Source organism: Muscardinus avellanarius, assembly GCF_963383645.1.
Source record: "Muscardinus avellanarius genome assembly, chromosome: 16".
Classification (NCBI taxonomy): domain Eukaryota; kingdom Metazoa; phylum Chordata; class Mammalia; order Rodentia; family Gliridae; genus Muscardinus; species Muscardinus avellanarius.
Genome location: NC_137802.1, coordinates 61,467,835 through 61,486,319, shown reverse-complemented (window position 1 = coordinate 61,486,319; position 18,485 = coordinate 61,467,835). Strand labels below are relative to the sequence as shown.

The 18,485-nt window shown below is 40.9% G+C and overlaps 1 protein-coding gene across 1 annotated transcript in view; it reads right to left on the bottom strand.

The window, feature by feature from the left end:
* CEP112 (centrosomal protein 112) overlaps positions 1-18,485 on the bottom strand; it is a gene marked incomplete at both ends in the record, with an annotated part of 477,771 nt that overhangs the window by 184,344 nt on the left and 274,942 nt on the right. Inside the window, one exon of the mRNA XM_080714112.1 lies at positions 5,910-6,140. Coding sequence (XP_080570238.1) covers positions 5,910-6,140 — 231 coding nt within the window. The remainder of the gene's footprint in view (positions 1-5,909; positions 6,141-18,485) is intronic.

Sequence of the window (18,485 nt, the reverse complement as noted above, 5' to 3'; positions counted from 1 at the left end):
TGTCCACGATCCTCCTGTCACAGTCTCCCAAATGCTGAGATTACAACCATGCACCACCATGCCCAGCAATCGATCATTTTTAGATGGTTAAAAGAGGTGGATATTTTTAAAGTCCATAATACAGATTACCAAAGGCTTTAATTCCCACTATCAGCACTTTGTAAATTTTATAAATGACTCTGTGTGTGTGTGTGTGTGTGTGTGTGTGTGTGTGTGTGTATGTTTTGGTGGCACTGGGGTTTCTGGAAACCCTTCTTCATTCGGGCTACACTCCCAGACCTATTTTTATACTTTTTTAGTTGGAAACAGGGTCTCTTAAGCCAGCTGAGGCTGGCTTCGAACCTGCGCGATCCTCCTGTCTCTGCCTCCCAAGCACGGGGATTACAAGTGTGCGCCACCACGGCCGGCTATAAATGGCTGTTTTTAATCATTAATCTTAAAGTCTTTTTTCTTTCTTTCTTGGTGCATGGTCATATTCAAAGTGATATGCTCATGAGTATACACGCATCTCTGGGAGTGTCTCCTCCTCACCCACGCCACCTGCCTCTTCTCTCCTGCACACACTAGAGCGATCGGTAGTAGTGTGATCATATGCACACAGAATGTTTTATGAGCGATTTCTTTCCTCCAGCCTCCTTTTCCCTCTCCCTTCTTCTTCCCCAAGCCCCTTGCACTATTCTAATGGTTTCTCATTTTGCACCTGGCAGATCTCACGTAGCATGATGTTCTTTAATTCCGTCCATACGCTCTATTTTCTTTACCCGTTCATCTACTGAGTGGCACCTAACTTGGCTCTATAATTTTTGTGAATTGTGCTGCTGTGAACATGGGTATGCACGCATCCCTACAGTACTCTAATTTTAATTTCGTATTCAATTTAGTTAAATTTCTTGATCACTTTCAATTATTCATTTATTTAATCTTTATAATATTGGATCAAAAAACTCAGGCCCATAGGGAATGACTTCTCTTCTAGTATGAGTAAGAGTTACAGTCAGACTTGCCTCTAAGCCCAGACCTCTTCCGCTCCTCCCCACATCGGCGCTCTGCAGCCTCAGAGACTCAGCACACCACGCCCGGTACCCACTGGCTCCCTCTGTACTCGCCATTCACAGGAAGTCTATGCCGAGCACTGGGGAGAATGGAATAGGCCGGCGCCGTCCCCCACTGCACCTCCCCTGAGCTTCCTAAAAGTAGAAAATACTTCTGAGAGCATTAAATGCTGCTGGAATGTTGATGTGCTGTGGGAAGGCATCAGCAAGGTTGCATAAGTATTAAAATAAATATAGCCTAGTTATCTATAACCTAAAGTCAGTTTTAGAGCCCAAAAGGCATTCATTAAAAATACTGTTTTAGCTGGGCATGGTGGCACACACCTGTTAATCTCAGCCCTTGGGAGGCTGAGAGAGGAGGACTGAGTGTTCAAGGGCAGCCTCAGCAAGTAGTGAGACTCGGCAACCTAGCGAGACTCAAATAATCTTAATATAAACACTGCCTCTTAATTTTCTCCAAGTAAAACATTTCTCTAGCCTTGGTAAACTAGACTTGACTTTGAAGTTAAGCTCTTACCTGGATCTCTCAGATTGCTAGAGCAAAGCAGCAGAAGGAGGGCGGGCAGGGGACTGTTCAGCAGGGAGCAGCCCTTTCCTGTCCACAGGCCCCTCCCTTTCCATCACTCCCCCTGCACTGGGCCTTGCAGCCCCACTCAGGTAGGAACGGGAGACCTTTTCAGGGTAAATATCCAAGCAGGGATGGTGATTGATACCCTGCTCTTTTTGTTTAATAAACAAACACCTCACACCTGACCCTAGTGTTGACTTGGTTGCCTACCTGTGAAACAGGTGCCTCAAATTAGAACCCAGATAAAAGTAGGGACCATCTGGAGAGCCAAGTCAAGAGTCAAAGAAAACACGTCACCTCCTGTTACACAGGAGGTACATAAACCGGCATCACTAAAATTTTTTGGGGGGTGGTACTGGGGTTCCTGGAAACCCTTCTACCTCCGGGCTATACTCCCAGATGCCTATTTTTTAATATTTTTATTTGGAAACAGGGTCTCTTAAACCAGTGAGGCTGGCTTCGAACCTGCGCGATCCTGTCTCCGCCTCCCAAGTTGCGGGGATTAGGAGCGTGCACCACCACGCCCGGCTAGTCTTTATTATTTTGACACATGGTTTCACTGAGTTACAAAGGGTCTCACTAAGTAGCTGAGGCTGGTTGTGAACCATGATCCTCCTGTCTCAGCCTCCCAAATGCTGAGATTACAAGCGTGCGCCACCACGCCCGGCTAGTCTTTATTATTTTGATACAGGGTCTCACAGAGTTGCAAAGGGTCTGAGGCTGGTTGTGAACCACGATCCTCCTGTCTCAGCCTCCCAAATGCTGGGATTATAAGCGTGCACCACTAGGCCCGGTGACACTTCGAAATTTTAAGCCTCAATGTAAATGAACACCAACTCACTGCATCCAAATTATGTCTACATCCTAAGTTTTCCAAGTTGGTGTTTGTGTGTTTTCTTTTATAAATTAATTTACTGTTATGTTTAGAGATTCCATTATAGTCCATTACATCGGACTGTAGCTTAAAAACAGGAAAATGCCAACTTTAAATTAATCATCATTTGTGAGATAATAAAAATTATACTGGATGCCATTTGTCAATCAATTTTTATAAATCTTAATCTTTAATTTTAAAATTCAAGGATCTAAAAATTCATATCTTTAGCAAAGAAAAAAGTCAAGGAAAAGATCAAAGTAGGAAGACCAGAACTGAGTGAGATTAGAAATCCTTTTTAAGCCAACATGACAATGTCTTCATAAGGTAATATTAATCCTTTAATTATAAATTTCAAAGGTTTAAGTAGTTTCTGTGACCTTAGCTCTGAATAATTATGCCATATGAAGCCTTTCTTAAATTTGAAAAAGATGCTGAATTGTGCTCAGAGTCTTTTAATGACTTCAGGCTGGCAGAATTCCAGTATAATCCTTCAGATACCACTTAAAATTACAGGCCAGAAACCAAGCTGCTAAATGTTATGTCAAATTCATAAGGTTTCGAAAATGCTTGATGTGTTGATATAATTTTAGTATCAAAATGTTAAGCTTAAAACAGCAATTTATATTGGGGTACTCAAAAAGGAAAAGATGAAGAGATTTGACTAAATACAAATAATTTTTAATATATATCATGAAATTAAAAGGCAAACACCAAAAACTTTTTCCACAATAAAGGGTTTTGGCATTCAAACTGTAAAGAAAGCATATATAAGTTCATGAGAAAAATATCAGGACCCTAAAAAAAGTAAAATTGGCAAAAGGCATAAATAGGTATAATTTTTATTTCATAGACACTGAAATACAAATAAGAAATCTAGTGCAATGTTGAACTTGCTCTTAAAATCGTAAATTAAAAATGCCTTTTCCACAAAATGGGAAAAATATTAATAATATTAATCGGCCTGGTAATTCTATGGAGATTTTAACCTTTGGGGTAAAAATTGGAAATGTTGACAAAATTCGGCCAGCCTCGGCTACTTTGAGGCCCTCCGTAACATATTGAGACTCTGTTTCAAAATAAAAATAAGGTTGGGGGTTTAGCTTGGAGGTAGAATGCCCCTGGGTTCCATCCCCAGCACCACACACACACACACACACACACACACACACACACACACAAGTGTTGACAAAATTTTAAGTATAAAGATACCAATACCCACACTATGAAATTAAAAAAAACAACAACTAAATGTCCCCAAATAAAATAACATCCATAAAATGCAACACCAGAAAAAGAGATAGAACTGTTTTAGTATGACTGCAGCTATGGAAGTCAACAGAGCTATTTTACATATTGCTAAATTATTGCTATTGGTTATATATGGGTGGTGGCAGAAACAGCTTCACACACTTCTTTATTTTTCTTATTTTCTAAAATGTCTCCTAATTAAGGAAAGGTTATTCTTAAAATAGCTCAATAGTTTTCTGAAACAATGGCAAAGTTTTAATGGCAAAGTTTTCATGAATTTTCTGAAACTTACTATCATCACTTAGTAATGTTCTTTAATTTTTCAAAGGTTCATATTTTGTGGAATTTTTTATTCTGTTTGAGAAGACTTTACAAGGGCAGATAAGAAGTGTTCACTGTGCACATGCCAATCACTGACTCCCTTCGACTCTACTTCCAGCACTGTGCCCTATGGAGATAATTGAAGACAGCACCTGGGTCTAAAGGGCGGCTGAAGAAACCCAGGTAGGAGCGGACTCAGGAATCCCTTCCTAAGCACCTCGGCATGATGAATGCCACTGAAACAACCTGGGCCCCGGGATGCTCCCTTCGGATTCTTTATTACTCTGGTGCTTTTGCTATCTTCTCTTTGGACCTCAACTTTATACTCAATGACAGAAAACTGATGTCTAAAGCCCTCAATGCTGAACTGGATTTTGAACTGCTAGCAAATATCTTAACTTTCAGAGCTGTTTAAAGTGCTTCGGTATTCCCATCTGCTTTTGTTTACTACGACACTTTTGCTGGTGCACTAGAGTCTCACATCACATGTAGCTCACAGTGGTGGTGGCAGCGTGCACACGGCCGCTCTTCCCCGCTTCCTCACTCGGCTTCTGCAGCCCTGCTTCCCTGCCCAAGATCATCAGTGGCTTCTCAGTTTCCAATCCAGTGACCTTTCCTCAACCCTCAGCCTCCCTGGTTTCTGTCACATTCTTGAGAATTCTCCGTTTCACACACTCAGTCTACTTCCATGAGCACACATCCACCCATATTCCTTTCCCCGATGGCCTTCCTGTCTCCTCCCCAAGCTCTCACACGTAGCAGTTCCCTCAGTCCTTCCTTTACAGCTATTCTCTTTTAACCTTCCTCCGCTCTCCCGCAGCAGTCTGGGGCTCTGTCTGGTCCTAGGGCCCTCTCTATGGGCGACCCTGCTGCTGCCGCCTCTGTAGTCCTGCCTTCTCTTAGGATATGCAGGAGTGTTTTTCAATAGCGGGTGAGCATCACAGCTGGGTGTAGGACACGTTCCTAGGGGTTTCCTGCTCAGAATGGTGCTGTGGTCTCTTTGAGGGGTCAACATTATTTGAAGATGATGAAGAGGCAAAAAAAATTTTTTTGAATAGAATTAGATGATTCTGAAATAACCCTTTTAAGTTTCTTGTTCCCAAGATACACATTATCCAAGGGGCAATTTACAACTGCTATGATTATTAGCAATTTACGTTTAGTACATAATTAAAATATTTGTACTTTTTCAGAATATCAAAAGAAAGAATATTTGAGATTGTAGCTTGAATATGAGTCAACTCCAAAATGTTAACTATTATCCTGACATTAATTTTAATAATATATTAAATAATAATATATTTCTAAAAAGCTTTCTTATTTCTACTAAAATATAAAACTGGAAAAATACATGTTATCATTTATGTGAGGGTGTTATAGAAAAACTATGAAGTCTAGGAATTATTAGACAACCTAGGAAAAAAGTGAAACTTACCGTCTTAACCTAGGAAAATTTGGTCCAAGAATTCCTAATCATAATAATACTTAACAATACCATAACATCATTTTACACAATGTATACTTAATTAATATGGAATGGAATATGATCCCTTCCATGAAACTTAAGGATAAAGTTAGGAAATCTACTAGATTACTTTGGGGCTCTCGGCCACAGGGGAAGGTGTATCTAAATTGCTCCTTAAAGAGTTTATAAACGTAGGGAGTATTTCCATATTTATTACCTTCTCGGCAACTTAGCAAGAGCCCCAGCAACTCAGCTAGGCCCTGTTTCAAAACAACAATAGCAAGGGCTGGGGGTGTGGTTCGGAGGCAGCAGGCTGTGGGCTGGACCCCAGCACCCCAGTAGACCAGGGGGAGCGCGGCCTGGCGCCGCTCGGCTCACCTTCTCCAGCGCCATCTCCGTCTCGGCCGCGTGCGTCCTGCCGAGCTCCAGCTTCATCTTCTCCGCCTCGGCCTTGAGCTGGCTGACCGCCGCCTCGTGGTCCCTGGCCGCCCGCTGCTTCTCCTCTTCCCGCAGGAGCCCGAGCTCCACCAGCTGCTGCTTCCGCTGCGCGTTCACGCTGATCAGCTCCTCCCGCAACTGGTGCACCTGGGTCTCCATGTCGGCCAGGACCTGGGTTAAGAGAACAAGGGCCGAGGTGTGAGCAGGGAGAGCCGCTCCTGGGCCCCTCGTCCCTCCGGCTCCGAAGGACGCACCTGTAGCCACACACTCTTGGTGAAGCGTCCGCTGCTCCCCAGATGTAGGTGGATGGGGCACCACCCGTCCTCTGACTGGCTTTTCAAATAGGCAACGCCATCATGTTCGTGAAATTCACCCAGTCCTATCTACTGCGTTTTTGTTTTCTAATTCATTGATATGTGTCTTTAGTTTTATGTCCTTCCTTCTACTTTTGCCACGTTTATTTTTAGATTCTTCTAACTTATTTAGGATAATTAACCCATTTCTGTTTATTCTTTTTTGATTTATAAATGTAAACTATTAATGTCTCTCTAAATATTACTTTAGTTCTGTTAAGTAACATAGGGATAAGCCGGGCGTGGTGGCGCACGCTTGTCATCCCCGCGCTTGGGAGGCGGAGACAGGAGGATTGCGCAGGTTTGAAGCCAGACGCTCTGGCTTAAGAGACCCTGTTTCCAAATAAAAATATAAAATAGGTCTGGGAGTGTAGCCCAGAGGTAGAAGGGCTTCCAGGAACCCCAGTACCACCAAAATAGTGATAATAGTAATAATAGTAATAATAATAATAATAATAATAATAATAATATAGGGATAAAAGAAAGAAAAACAGCTCTACAGACCAGAACAGGCTCATTAATTGGAGGAAAGCTGGGGAGGGGATCTGATGGGAAGAGAACCCACTAGAGTCAGCAGAGGGGCTTGTTTTGGGGCGCAGAGGGAGGAACCTAGGCAGTGTGGCTTCTCCCCAGTGGTGGTCTTGACAGGGACCAGGGCAAGTAGACTTACGAGGCCCCCCAGGGGAAGGTTGGGCTCACTTTCCTGCCCCTGCTGGAGTTCCCTTGTTCTCTGCCTCTTCAGGCCAGCCTCACAGCCGGACCTCACAGTGCCCACACTTTCTCTTAGGTTTAGGTATTATATCATCATCATTTAGTTTAGGCATTTAAAAAAGTTCTTTTATTTTTTTTCTTTGATTTTTGAACCATTTACATAAATCATCTCAAGTTTGTAGCTCTACCTCTTAGGTTTAGATATTATATCATTTGTTCAAAACATTTAAATTTTTTCTTTGACCTATGAGTCATTTAGAAGCATGTGTCTTAATTCCCGAACACAGACAGTGTATGTGCCTCGTAGGGGCGCCGTGACAAAGTGCACAACCGGGTGCCCTGAGAGGAGGAAAACTTCTCACAGAGTCCCAGGGGCTGGAAGTCTGACCCTCAAGGCACAGTGGTTCCTTGGAGCCCGCAGCAGCGGCTCTTCCCCACCTCCGTCCTAGCTTCTGGTGCTTGCGGGGTAGGCTTTTGCCTTTATTGGCCTCTGTCTTCACATGATTTGTTCTGAGTATCTGTACCCATTTCCCTCTTTACGTAAGGACACAGGTCATCCTGGGTTTAAAGCCAAAGAGTCCAGTACATCTTCCACTAACTCTCTGAAAATTGTTGAGATTGCTTGATGGTAAGTCAGAGTCAGTTTTTAAAAGTGTCATGAATGATTGCTAGAAATGTTACTCTGCTTTCTGTAGTTGCTGAGAGCCATACCCACTTGTCCAGCTGAGAGCCATACCCACTTGTCCAGTGCATCAACCTTGCGATGTCCTTGAAATCTCCCGGAACTTGCTGAGTTTTTACATGCTCTATTACAGATGTGCACTTAAACCTCCTATGATCCTGGCTGATTTGTCTCTTTTATATCTCTTAAGTTTTCCTTTATACTATTTTGAGTTTATATGTCGACTGGCTTTTTGTTATTTAATAATGATCCTCATTCTTTTTTTCTCCTGTATCAATTTTACCTTATAGTCACTTTGGTCTGATGTTAATAGACTTTGAATAGTAAGTTTTCTTGGGGTGGGAGAATATTTGCTTGGTATATTTTAATCCAATATTTTATTTTAAACCTTTCTGCATCCTCAATCTTTATATATATATATATATATATATATATATATATATAATGAACAGCATGTATGTATGATGTATGTATGTGTATATATATAGATAGATAGATAGATAGAGAGAGAGAGAGAGAGGAGTGTGTGTGTGTGTGTGTGTGTGTGTGTGTGTGTGTGTGTGTTATAGTGGCGACTGAGATTGAACCCAGTGGTGCTCTACCACCGAGCTACATCCTCACCCATTTTTATTTTGAAACAGGTTCTCCCTAAGTTACCATGCATTGGCCTCAAACTTAAAATCCTCCTCCTGGCCTCAGCCTCCTGAGCAGTGAGATTGTAGCATATAGATTTTTATATATGGGGGGTAGAAGGGAAGTTAGAGGGAGGTATGGGAAAGTAGACAGACAAAATTATGTGTATATATGAATATATCATTATAAATCTATCATGTAAAATTACAATGCAAATATAAATTAAAAGTTACAATAAGAATGTAAAAATAGAGTTTTAATTTTTAAAACCCAGAATCAGTATTTGTCTTTAAATGGAATGCTTGGTCTAATTAGTTTGTATATCCTTACATATTTACCTTTATTTTTCTTGTATCTTGTGCTTTTTGCTCTACTTTTTTTTGTCTTTAGTTACAGTTTTAATTCTTCACAATGATTTGACCATTTTTAAAAATATCTCTAGTGCGCTGCAATTATCCATCATAGTCAGGAGTTCAAAGTGTTAAAAACATACAGTTCTTCCGGGCGTGGTGGCGCACGCTTGTAATCCCAGCATGTGGGAGGCTGCGACAGGAGGATCAATCGTGGTTCACCGCCAGACTCAGCTACTTAGTGAGGCCCTTTGCAACTCAGGGAGACCCTGTTTCAAAATAAAGAATAAAAAATAGGGCTGGGGGGTAGCTCGGAGGTAGAATGGTCCTGGGTTCCATCCCCAGAACTTCAACACACACACACACACACACACACACACACACACACACACACACACACTTCTTCCTGTACTTCCCTCTAAGTCTCACCCCACTCCCCTCTCGGCCCTGTGCACCTGAGTTGCTGAGGTTGCTACTAATACCTCACATATTGCTGTAGCATAATATGAACTGCTTCCTTCACCTCCGTCCCTCTTGGGCTCCCTAATTCACCCCTAGCCTCATTCAACTCCTCTACTGATCTTTACATTATCTGATGTTCCTTGTGTTTTCTTTGCATTATTTGAATTTCCTTATGTTTTCTCTACTCTCTCTAGTTTCCACAAATGAGAAAAAAACCTACTGCTCTTGACTTCGAGACTGATTAATCTCACCAACCGTAATATTCTCCAATTCCATCCATTTTTCTGCAAATGACATAACTGTGTTCTTTTATGGCGAGTAAATTTCGTTTTATCCCACATTCTTCTGCTGACAGACACCTGGGTTGGCTCCATAATTTTGCTGTTGTGAACTGTGCTATGAACATGGCTGTTCCTGCATCCCCATAGAATCCAGACTTCAGTTCTTTAGGACAGATACCAAGGGGAGTCCATATGGTGGTTCTATTCCTAGTTTTGATGCACTTCATTTTTTCTCCTTTTCTAGTCTTATTTTATTCTAAATAAGTATTTTCTCCATCACCTCCCTCCTCCTTTCTGGCTGGGAAGTCGTTCTTTTAGTGATAACAGTAAGAAGCCTCTGGACCCATGCCTCACTTACCAAATTGTGAACGTAAATATTTCTTCCTGAACAATCAAAGAAACTTAAGGCATTTTAAGTTGTGTTTTCCTACTCCAGGTTTACATTCTACGGCTAATTTTTGTCTCCTGGGTTTTTCTCAATTCGCTATTGTAGCTGTTCTGCCGGGTCAGCAGCTGTTTAGACAGGCCCGTCTGTGCACTGGGGGCTCCTGGCCACCGCTCCTTGCCACTCGACTCCCACCTGCCCGTCTGTGCACCGGGGGCTCCTGGCCACCGCTCCTTGCCACTCGACTCCCACCTGCCCCTCTCAGTTCTTTAAAGCGGGTTGGTGGCCAGCGCCCCAGCTTTTACTGGCCTCAGAACATCTTTAGGGGTGTTGTGGAAGAGCCAGCTGCTGCTGCTCTGCAGGTGCTGTGGCTGCTGCTTTTAAGATCTTCTGTTGGGCTTCAGTGCTCCTCGGCCCAGGGCTTCCCTAGGTGCAGGCATGCCTTCTATCTCCATCAGGACTTGTGAGTCCGTGCTGTCTTGGGCAGGTCTCTGCTAAGTACCGTGGACTTCCTGGCGTGAGCTGTCTGCGCTCCTCCTGCCGCTCTGGCTCTCCTTTAGGTGAAGCCTGCACTCCGAATTCTTTCACTTCCCCTAAGCTCTTTTTTTTTTTTTTAACATTTTCATCGCTTTATTTTCATCTCTTTCAGTCCCTCCTACATTCTGTATACTTTCTTCTGTAACTCGATGTCAGATCCACTCAAGTTCTGAATTTTGATTGTTTTGTTTCTATTTTATATTTTAGGAGTTTCGGATATGAATGGTAATTTTAAAACTCTCTTGCTTTTATTGTTTTAAATCCACTTAAAATTCCCTTAATCTATATCCCATATTAAATACGACTATTTTCTGTTTCATGGCTGATAATTCCAGTGCTCAGGCCTCGCGGGACGCATTCTGCTCACATGACTTCTGAAGGCTCGGGTCCACGGCGCTCAGTTTCCTCATGTGTCTTGTGTTCTTTTCCAATGTAGGATCGTGTTTCTTGGCTTTTTATCTGTTGGGACTGGAAGTGGGGTTTCCAGAAACTCTGTCTTCCTGACAGACAGCTAGCAAGGTCAGCATCTCCGATAACTTTAAAATCGGTCCTCAAAGCTGGGCGTGATGATGCAGTTGTAATCCCAGTACTTGGGAGGCTGAGACAGGAGGATCTTAGGTTCATGGCCAGACTCAGCAATGTGTGGAGGCCCTCTGCAATGTGGTGAGACCGTTTCAAGTAAGGAATAAAATAGGGCTAGGGGTGTAGCTTGGAGGTAGACCGGCCCTGGGCTCCATTCCCAGTCACACGCATGCATGCACACACGCACGCAGGACAAGACTACAGTCCCTGTTGGCTCCGTTTAGAATAGGTCGGAGGGGGGGACACTTCCTTCAGTGCTCTGCTTCTGTGTCTAGGTTTCTGGTTTTATTCAGTGTTTTGTTTTTGAGTGTCTAACTAATGTGACGGTTCATGAATACAGAAAAAAAGACATTCTTTAAAAAATAATTTTATCTAGCCTTTTTAGTCATTTTCAAAGTTGATCAGGAAACCTAGTCTGCGACACTGCCCTCCTGTGAAGAATTAACTCAGCCTTCAGGGATCTTTAATTAACACTAATGTATTAGCTATGAATGCGACATTTTCCATAACACAGTAACTCTTTATGTATGATGTACATTTAACAAGCACTACTTACACCAACAATTCCCTGACAGGCACCAAAAAATCCAAATGTGACAGCAATACAAAAGTAATACTAGGGGCTGAGAACAAGAATAAAAAGGTAATAAGTGGCTTTAGTAATCAAAATACTTACAATAATTCTTTTTCTTTTTTATTGGGGAATTTTATTTTTTTTAACTTTTTATGGGTGCATTGTAGTCATACATCTTAATGAAGTAAAAGATGGTGGAGGCATACATGCACATCCCCCAATTACCCCTTCCCCAATTCCCAGCCCATTCCCTCCCGCTCCGTGCTCCTCATGTCCGGCTTAGTGATTGATATGTTTGTTAATGTACATCATGGGCATTAGGGAATTCCCCTCTTCTCTCCTCTCATCCCCCTCGGGTCTCCTTATTTGCTCATCTGTAGCTTCTCCTTCTTCGTCTAGAGTTCTTCCTATGACCCATTTTCTCTCTAAATTCCACATATTAGGGAGAGTACCCAATTTCTTATTTTTTGTGACTGACTGATCTCACTTATCATAATGTTCTCCAGTTCCATCCAGTTCCCTGTAAATGAAGTAACTGTGTTTTTCTTTATGGCTGAGTAAAATTCTATCATGTACATATCCCACAATTTTTTAATCCATTATTTTTCAATAAACATTATATTCATGCTATTGTGAATGTTAACAACTTTACCATCTCCACATTTCCACACAAATAATAAAAATAATATTTCTTTCTGGCACTGGGGATTGAGCCCAGGGGCGTTCTACATCCAAGCTACAGCACCAGACCAATTTTTTTATTTCTTTATTTGGAAACAGGGTCTCACTAGGTTTCTGAAAGCCTTGCTACATTGCAGATACTGGCTCTGAACCTGCAATCCTCCTGTCTCATCCTCCCAAGTGCTGAGATTACAAATGTGCACCACCACCCCTGGCTTAGGAGCTAGAATTCTGAGTGCTTATTTTCTACCAAGTAGATTATTTTATTTAATCTTATGTAGATTATTTTGTTTAATCTTATGTAGATTATTTTATTTACTCTTAGCAAGAACCCATTAGCATACAAAGTTTTCCCTTTTTTCTGGAAAAAAAATAGCTCAGCTATTGACCCTGTTCCCTCTCTACTGTGATGAAACAAAATCTATTGCAAATAGCTGGACAAACACATCAATGTTGAAGGAGGAAAAAGTGCTCTGTAATAATGAATCTGAGCCCCAGGATGAGGAGGTGATGGGGATCTCATCTTTATTTTGCTTCTCTAACAGTGCTGACTTGAAATAGTATCAAATAAATGTGTAGGAGGACTTGGCTGGTTCTCCTGCGTACTAAAGGCGCTCCCCCTTTACACAGAACTCTTTTACGCCCGTTCCTCTACTTTACAGAGGCATTGGCAGCTGTATGTCAATAGCAGGTATACCAGCTGTCTTTGAAAACAAAGCCTGTTGTCTTTTGTTCCTTGTTTCCGAATGATCCCTCAAACTCAATAACTGGGAATAATAAGAGATCGTCCATTGAATCAGGTTCTGAATAGATGAGAAATACTCTGAGAGTGGACAGAGAGCGGTCATGTTCCTAGGAAGCAGAACCCTCTTTAAAAATCTCACTGCCTGACAGCAAGATGGCAAACTAGGATGGGCTGCTCGCTGCCTGCCCCGGATCACCCAGAGAGATGGCCGGAGCTGGACTCTAGATATTAATCATAACGAGAGTAATAAAGATGACCAAAACACACTCTGAGAAACTCTGGGCATTGAAAAAGGAAGGGGCTGCAGTCAGGGAAGACCCCCCCAGCTGGACAGAAGGGCTGAGCCCTGCTGCTGCCGCTTCTCCCTCGTGTTGCTGCAGGACATCTTACCTACTTGTCTTATTTACATTTATTTACAACTATACATGAGATCTGCATGAACAAATCACAGTGGAGTTTTGCCTTTATGGCATATTTGTCAGGTCATCTGATCCAAAGATACAGCATATCTTGTTTGTAGTGTGAACAGCAGGGTGTGTACGCACCTGTTTCCCCATGCCCTGCTGGGGCTGCGCTTCACTGCCCTGTACATTTTTATTTCTAGCAATGCTGGCATGTACTGGCTTTAATAAAATGGAGATTTTCAAACAGAAGAAATAAACAGAGATATTTATTAACTAGTTAGTGAAAAAATATAATATTCAGTGAAATAACTTAGGGCTAAAGGTTTGTCTTAGGTCAATCATTAGCATGTGCTGACAGAATAATAAAAGCTCCAATGCCAATATAAAATAGATGCGTTCACTTTTTCTTTAATATGATAGTGAGCTATAAATGAATGATACAAAAGAGCTGAGTTACCAAAAAAAAAACCCACAAGTTAATAACTGTCGTGTATAAGAGAAGCACACTACAAGAACAACTTTTATCAAACTGACTTTCAATTAATAATTAAAACACCCAGGCCAGTTTCCTTAGCAAGCATTCTGAAGGCCACGCAGACTCTGACATGTTCTGGAAAAACAAGTGCACAGTTCAAAGTCCTGTAAATGCTTATGAATTTCCAAATTTACTATGAAGCTAGTCGCAAACAAAAACCTAAAATGCCCTTCATGAAAGAAAATGCACCTAAGTTGAGGAAATGCATGTTCCTGTTAAGAAACAATCATCTGGGTTATTTTCAACATTGAAAAATTGTTCCAGAGATATTCTTGAAATAAAGGCACGTGAAGACTTTCTTGATAGACAAGGCTGACTTGGTACATTCCAAGAAAGATTTTGGTCAATCATAACGAGCTGAAATATTTCCCTTGCACCAGTCATTACTTTAAAATGATGTATAATTTACTACTTTTGACACATAATTTATTAGAACTTATGATCTAGACACCATCATGATAGGTAACTTTAAGAAAAAAAAATTCCCTACGTAATTTGAACTATAATAATAAGGTGCACACACCTGATAGAGGAGAAGATAAAGGGCTCTAAAGAGTCAGCTGCAGGAGCAGTTACGTCCCACGAGGGAGGGTCCTGAAGAGTGGGCAGACCCGCATTTGCAATGGGCCCAGGAGGTGAGTGAGCCTTACAAAAACAGAGGGAAACAGTAGGCAGCATAGTACATCTTGACTGTGGCAATGTGCTTTTAGATATAACAGCAGTCTAATCCATGAAATAAAAATACTGATATGAAAGTTTTTAAAACTTCTGCTCCAGGAAAGTCAGGCTGAGAGGATGCAAAGATAATGCACAGGTGGGCAGGGAATATTTGCAAAACACATATATGGTAAGGGACTCGTCTCCCAGTATGTCTAACAAATCTCATACGTCGACATGGAAAAATATGAATCGACCAATCTAGTAGGAAATTTCAACATGCATATATATCTAGATACGTGTGAGGTGAAAGCAAACTGCGAGAAACTGGTGGTATCAGAGGAGATTTTTTACAACACTGCAATTAAGAACCAGTAACTAAATTATATCAAAAGCCAAAACAATTTCCCATATGCTTTGAAATTTAAAAAATAACCTTTAATTCACCCTCAAGATAAAATCAAGATACATTTAAAAATAGAAGTGACCTCTGGAAGGAGGGATGAGATACTATTTAATGCGAATAAAAGGAGTAAGGGATGACATGTCAGCAGAGGTAGAAGATGCTTTGCTGTATCTATTTTTGTGGTTTGTAATTCTGATTGATGTCAACATATTTGCTAGTAAAGATAAATACATAAAATTTGAATAAAATATTTGTAAGTGACTGATGATGAAAATATTACTTAGCAAATCTTAAAACCAGGGAAATGGATAGCTTTAGCATGCTATTTTTAAAATGTGAATTATCAGCCAGCTGGGAGTGGCGGTTCATGCCTGGAATCCCAGTACTTGGGAGGCCAAGACAGGAGGATTGGACGTTCAAGGACAATCTCAGCAGTGTAGCAAGACTCTCAGCAAACTAGAGACCCTGTTTCAAAATAAAATAGGGCTGGGAGTGTAGCTCAGAGGCAGAGTGACTCTGGGTTCAATCCCAGTAACACATATAACACAGACACAGACACAGACACACACAGACACACACACACACACACACACACACACACACACACACACAGAGTTATTAATGACATAAATAAATAGTTTAAGAAGTTAGTAAGATAAAAATAATTTTGGAGACAGGCATGGTGGCACTTCTTATAATCCCAGTACTTGGGAAGCTAAGATGGGAGGATTGCAGGTTTGAGGGCAGCCTCAGCAATTTAGCAAGATTCTTAGCAACCTAGTGAGACCTTGTTTCAAAATAATAAAAAGGGCTGTTGGTATAGATCAGAGGTAGAACAACCATGGGTTCAATCCCCAGTACCAAAAGAAAAAAAAAAACACCCCCCAAACAAAAGAAAACAAAAATTTAGTAAGACTAATCAAGAAAAGAAAAAAAAAAAAAGAATGCAGACATAACCCTAAGGATGAAAATAAAGGTACGGCAAAGTTATTTACACAATGGATATTAACAACTAACATTAAATTAAAATAGACACATCAGAGATTAAAAATAAGATGCCAGCCAGGCATGGTGGTCCATAATTGTAATCCTAACATTTGGGATGCTGAGACAGGAGGATCATGGTTTATGGCCAGCGTCTGCTACTTTGTGAGGCCCTCTGCAACTTAGTGAACACTGTTTCAAAATGAAGAATAAAAAATAGGGCTGGGAGTGTAGCTCAGAGGTAGAATGCCCCTGGGTTCCATCCTCAATACAACAACAACAAAAAAATTCCATAGTAATATTATGCCAGTAATTGCAATAATTGGAGAATCTAGGAGAAATGAACAAATTTTCTAGGAATATATACAATGCCAAAAGAAGAAACAAATGGCTAAATAATTTAATTAAAGAAACAGGATAGTTAAACATCTTTCTGTAAATAAAACACTAAGCTCATAGTTTTCTAGGTGGGTTCATTTTTTTTTTGGTGGTACTGGGGGTAGAACCCAGAGGCTTTCTATCTCCGGGCTATACTCCCAGACCTTTTTTATATTTTATTTGGAAACAGGGTCTCACTAAGTTGCTGAGAGCCTCACTAAGTAGCTGAGGCTGGCTTCAAACCCGTGCGATCCTCCTATCTCAGCCTCCCAAGTGCAAGGATTACAAGCGTGCGCCACCACGCCCGGCTCTAGGTGGGTTCTTAAAACACCTCCCAAGGGATAGATTATTTAGCCTTTCATAAACACTTCCACAAAACAGAAAAAGACAAAAATATTCTAAAATTAATTTAAATGTCATCATTATACTGATCCCAAAAGCCAACAGGGATAGGAAAAGAAAATTTCCAGCCCAACTAACCTATATATACAGGTGGAAAAATCTTATTATTGACAAACCACACCTATCAGTGCATAAAAATAAAATATATAAGTTGTAGTGAATACAGAGAAAGTTCAACACTTAAAAGAACTGACAAATGCCAATACATATCCTATTTATTTATTTATTTATTTATTTATTTATTTTTGTGTACTGGGGATGGAACCCAGGGGCTTTTCTACCTCCAGACTATACTCCCAGACCTATTTTAAATATTTATTTGGAAACAGGGTCTCACTAAGTTGCTGAGAGCCTCATTCAGTAGCTGAGGCTGTCTTCGAACCTGTGCGATCCTCCTGTCTCAGCCTCCCAGGCCTTTGGATTACATGCGTGTGCCACCATGCTTGGCTACATATCCAATTTAAATGAAAAGAAAACATTTTTGAACTAGGAAAATTTACCAAAATTCACTGAAAAAAAAGTGGAAAATGTAAATCATCCTATAACCATTAGAAAAGCTGAAATACTAGCAAAAAATCTTTCCAGAAGTGAAATATCAAGCCCAGATGGCTCTACTGGTTAGTGCCACTAAATATTTAAGGAATAAATAATGCACTCTCATATTGGATTTTTCAGAGGAAAGACAAAGACGCATCATCAGCAAGTCAGTTCATAAGGTGAGCACAGTGGCCATAGAAACAGCCCAGGGAGCCCAGAAGGGAAACTCAGGCCGGTCTCGCTCACGAACTACTATCAAATTAGATGCAGTGATGCCACAGTGTAATAAAGTAGGCTGGGACATAAGGCTGGCATGACAAAATCAACCGGAAACATAAGTTATGACGTGATGAATTCAAGAAAAAATCATCATGATGATAATCATTTTGTGTGTGGTACCCAGGATTGAAACCAGGAACATTCTGCCTCTGAACACACCCATCCATCCACCCACCCACCCATCCATCCATCCATCCATCCATCCATCCATCCATCCATCCATCCATCCATCCATTTAGAAACAGGAGCTCACTAGATTGCTGAGAGTTTTGCTAAATTGCTGAGGCTGGCCTTAAACCCTCCTGCCTCAGCCTCCCAATTACAAGGCCTGCACCACCATGCCTGGAAATAATCTTAATACACAGAAAAGTACTTAATACAATCCAGTTTTCATGTGTTTATTATATTTAAATTAAAATTTAATGTTTTTTTAAAAGTTTAAAAAATTTTAAAAATCCGATGACAGAAATCCCTAGCTAATAAGATCAGAAAAGAACACTCTTTTTTGGGGGGTTACTGGGGATTGAACCCAGGGACATTCTAGCTCTGAGCCACACCCCAGCCCTATTTTTTGTCCTTAATTTCAAAATAGAGTCTCACTAAGTAGCTGAGGCTGGCGGTGAACCTGCGATCCTCCTGTCTCAGCCTCCCAAATACTGGGATTACAAGTGTGCTCCACCACGCCTGGCTAGAAAAGAATATTCTTAATCAGAAAAAAAAAAAAAAAATATATATATATATATATATATATATATATATATATATATATATCTGTTAAAAACTCAGTGAATTTCATTTATTTTTTCATTGTGAAGTTTTACTATTTCCCTTTTAGAACCAGAAACAAAAAAGAATGCCTATTACCTAAGAGAGATTGTCATGGTGAAGAAACACCTCCCTACCAGTTTTCCCAGACTGACCTAGAGCATCAATCTGAGTTGGATCAAAGTGTAAAGAG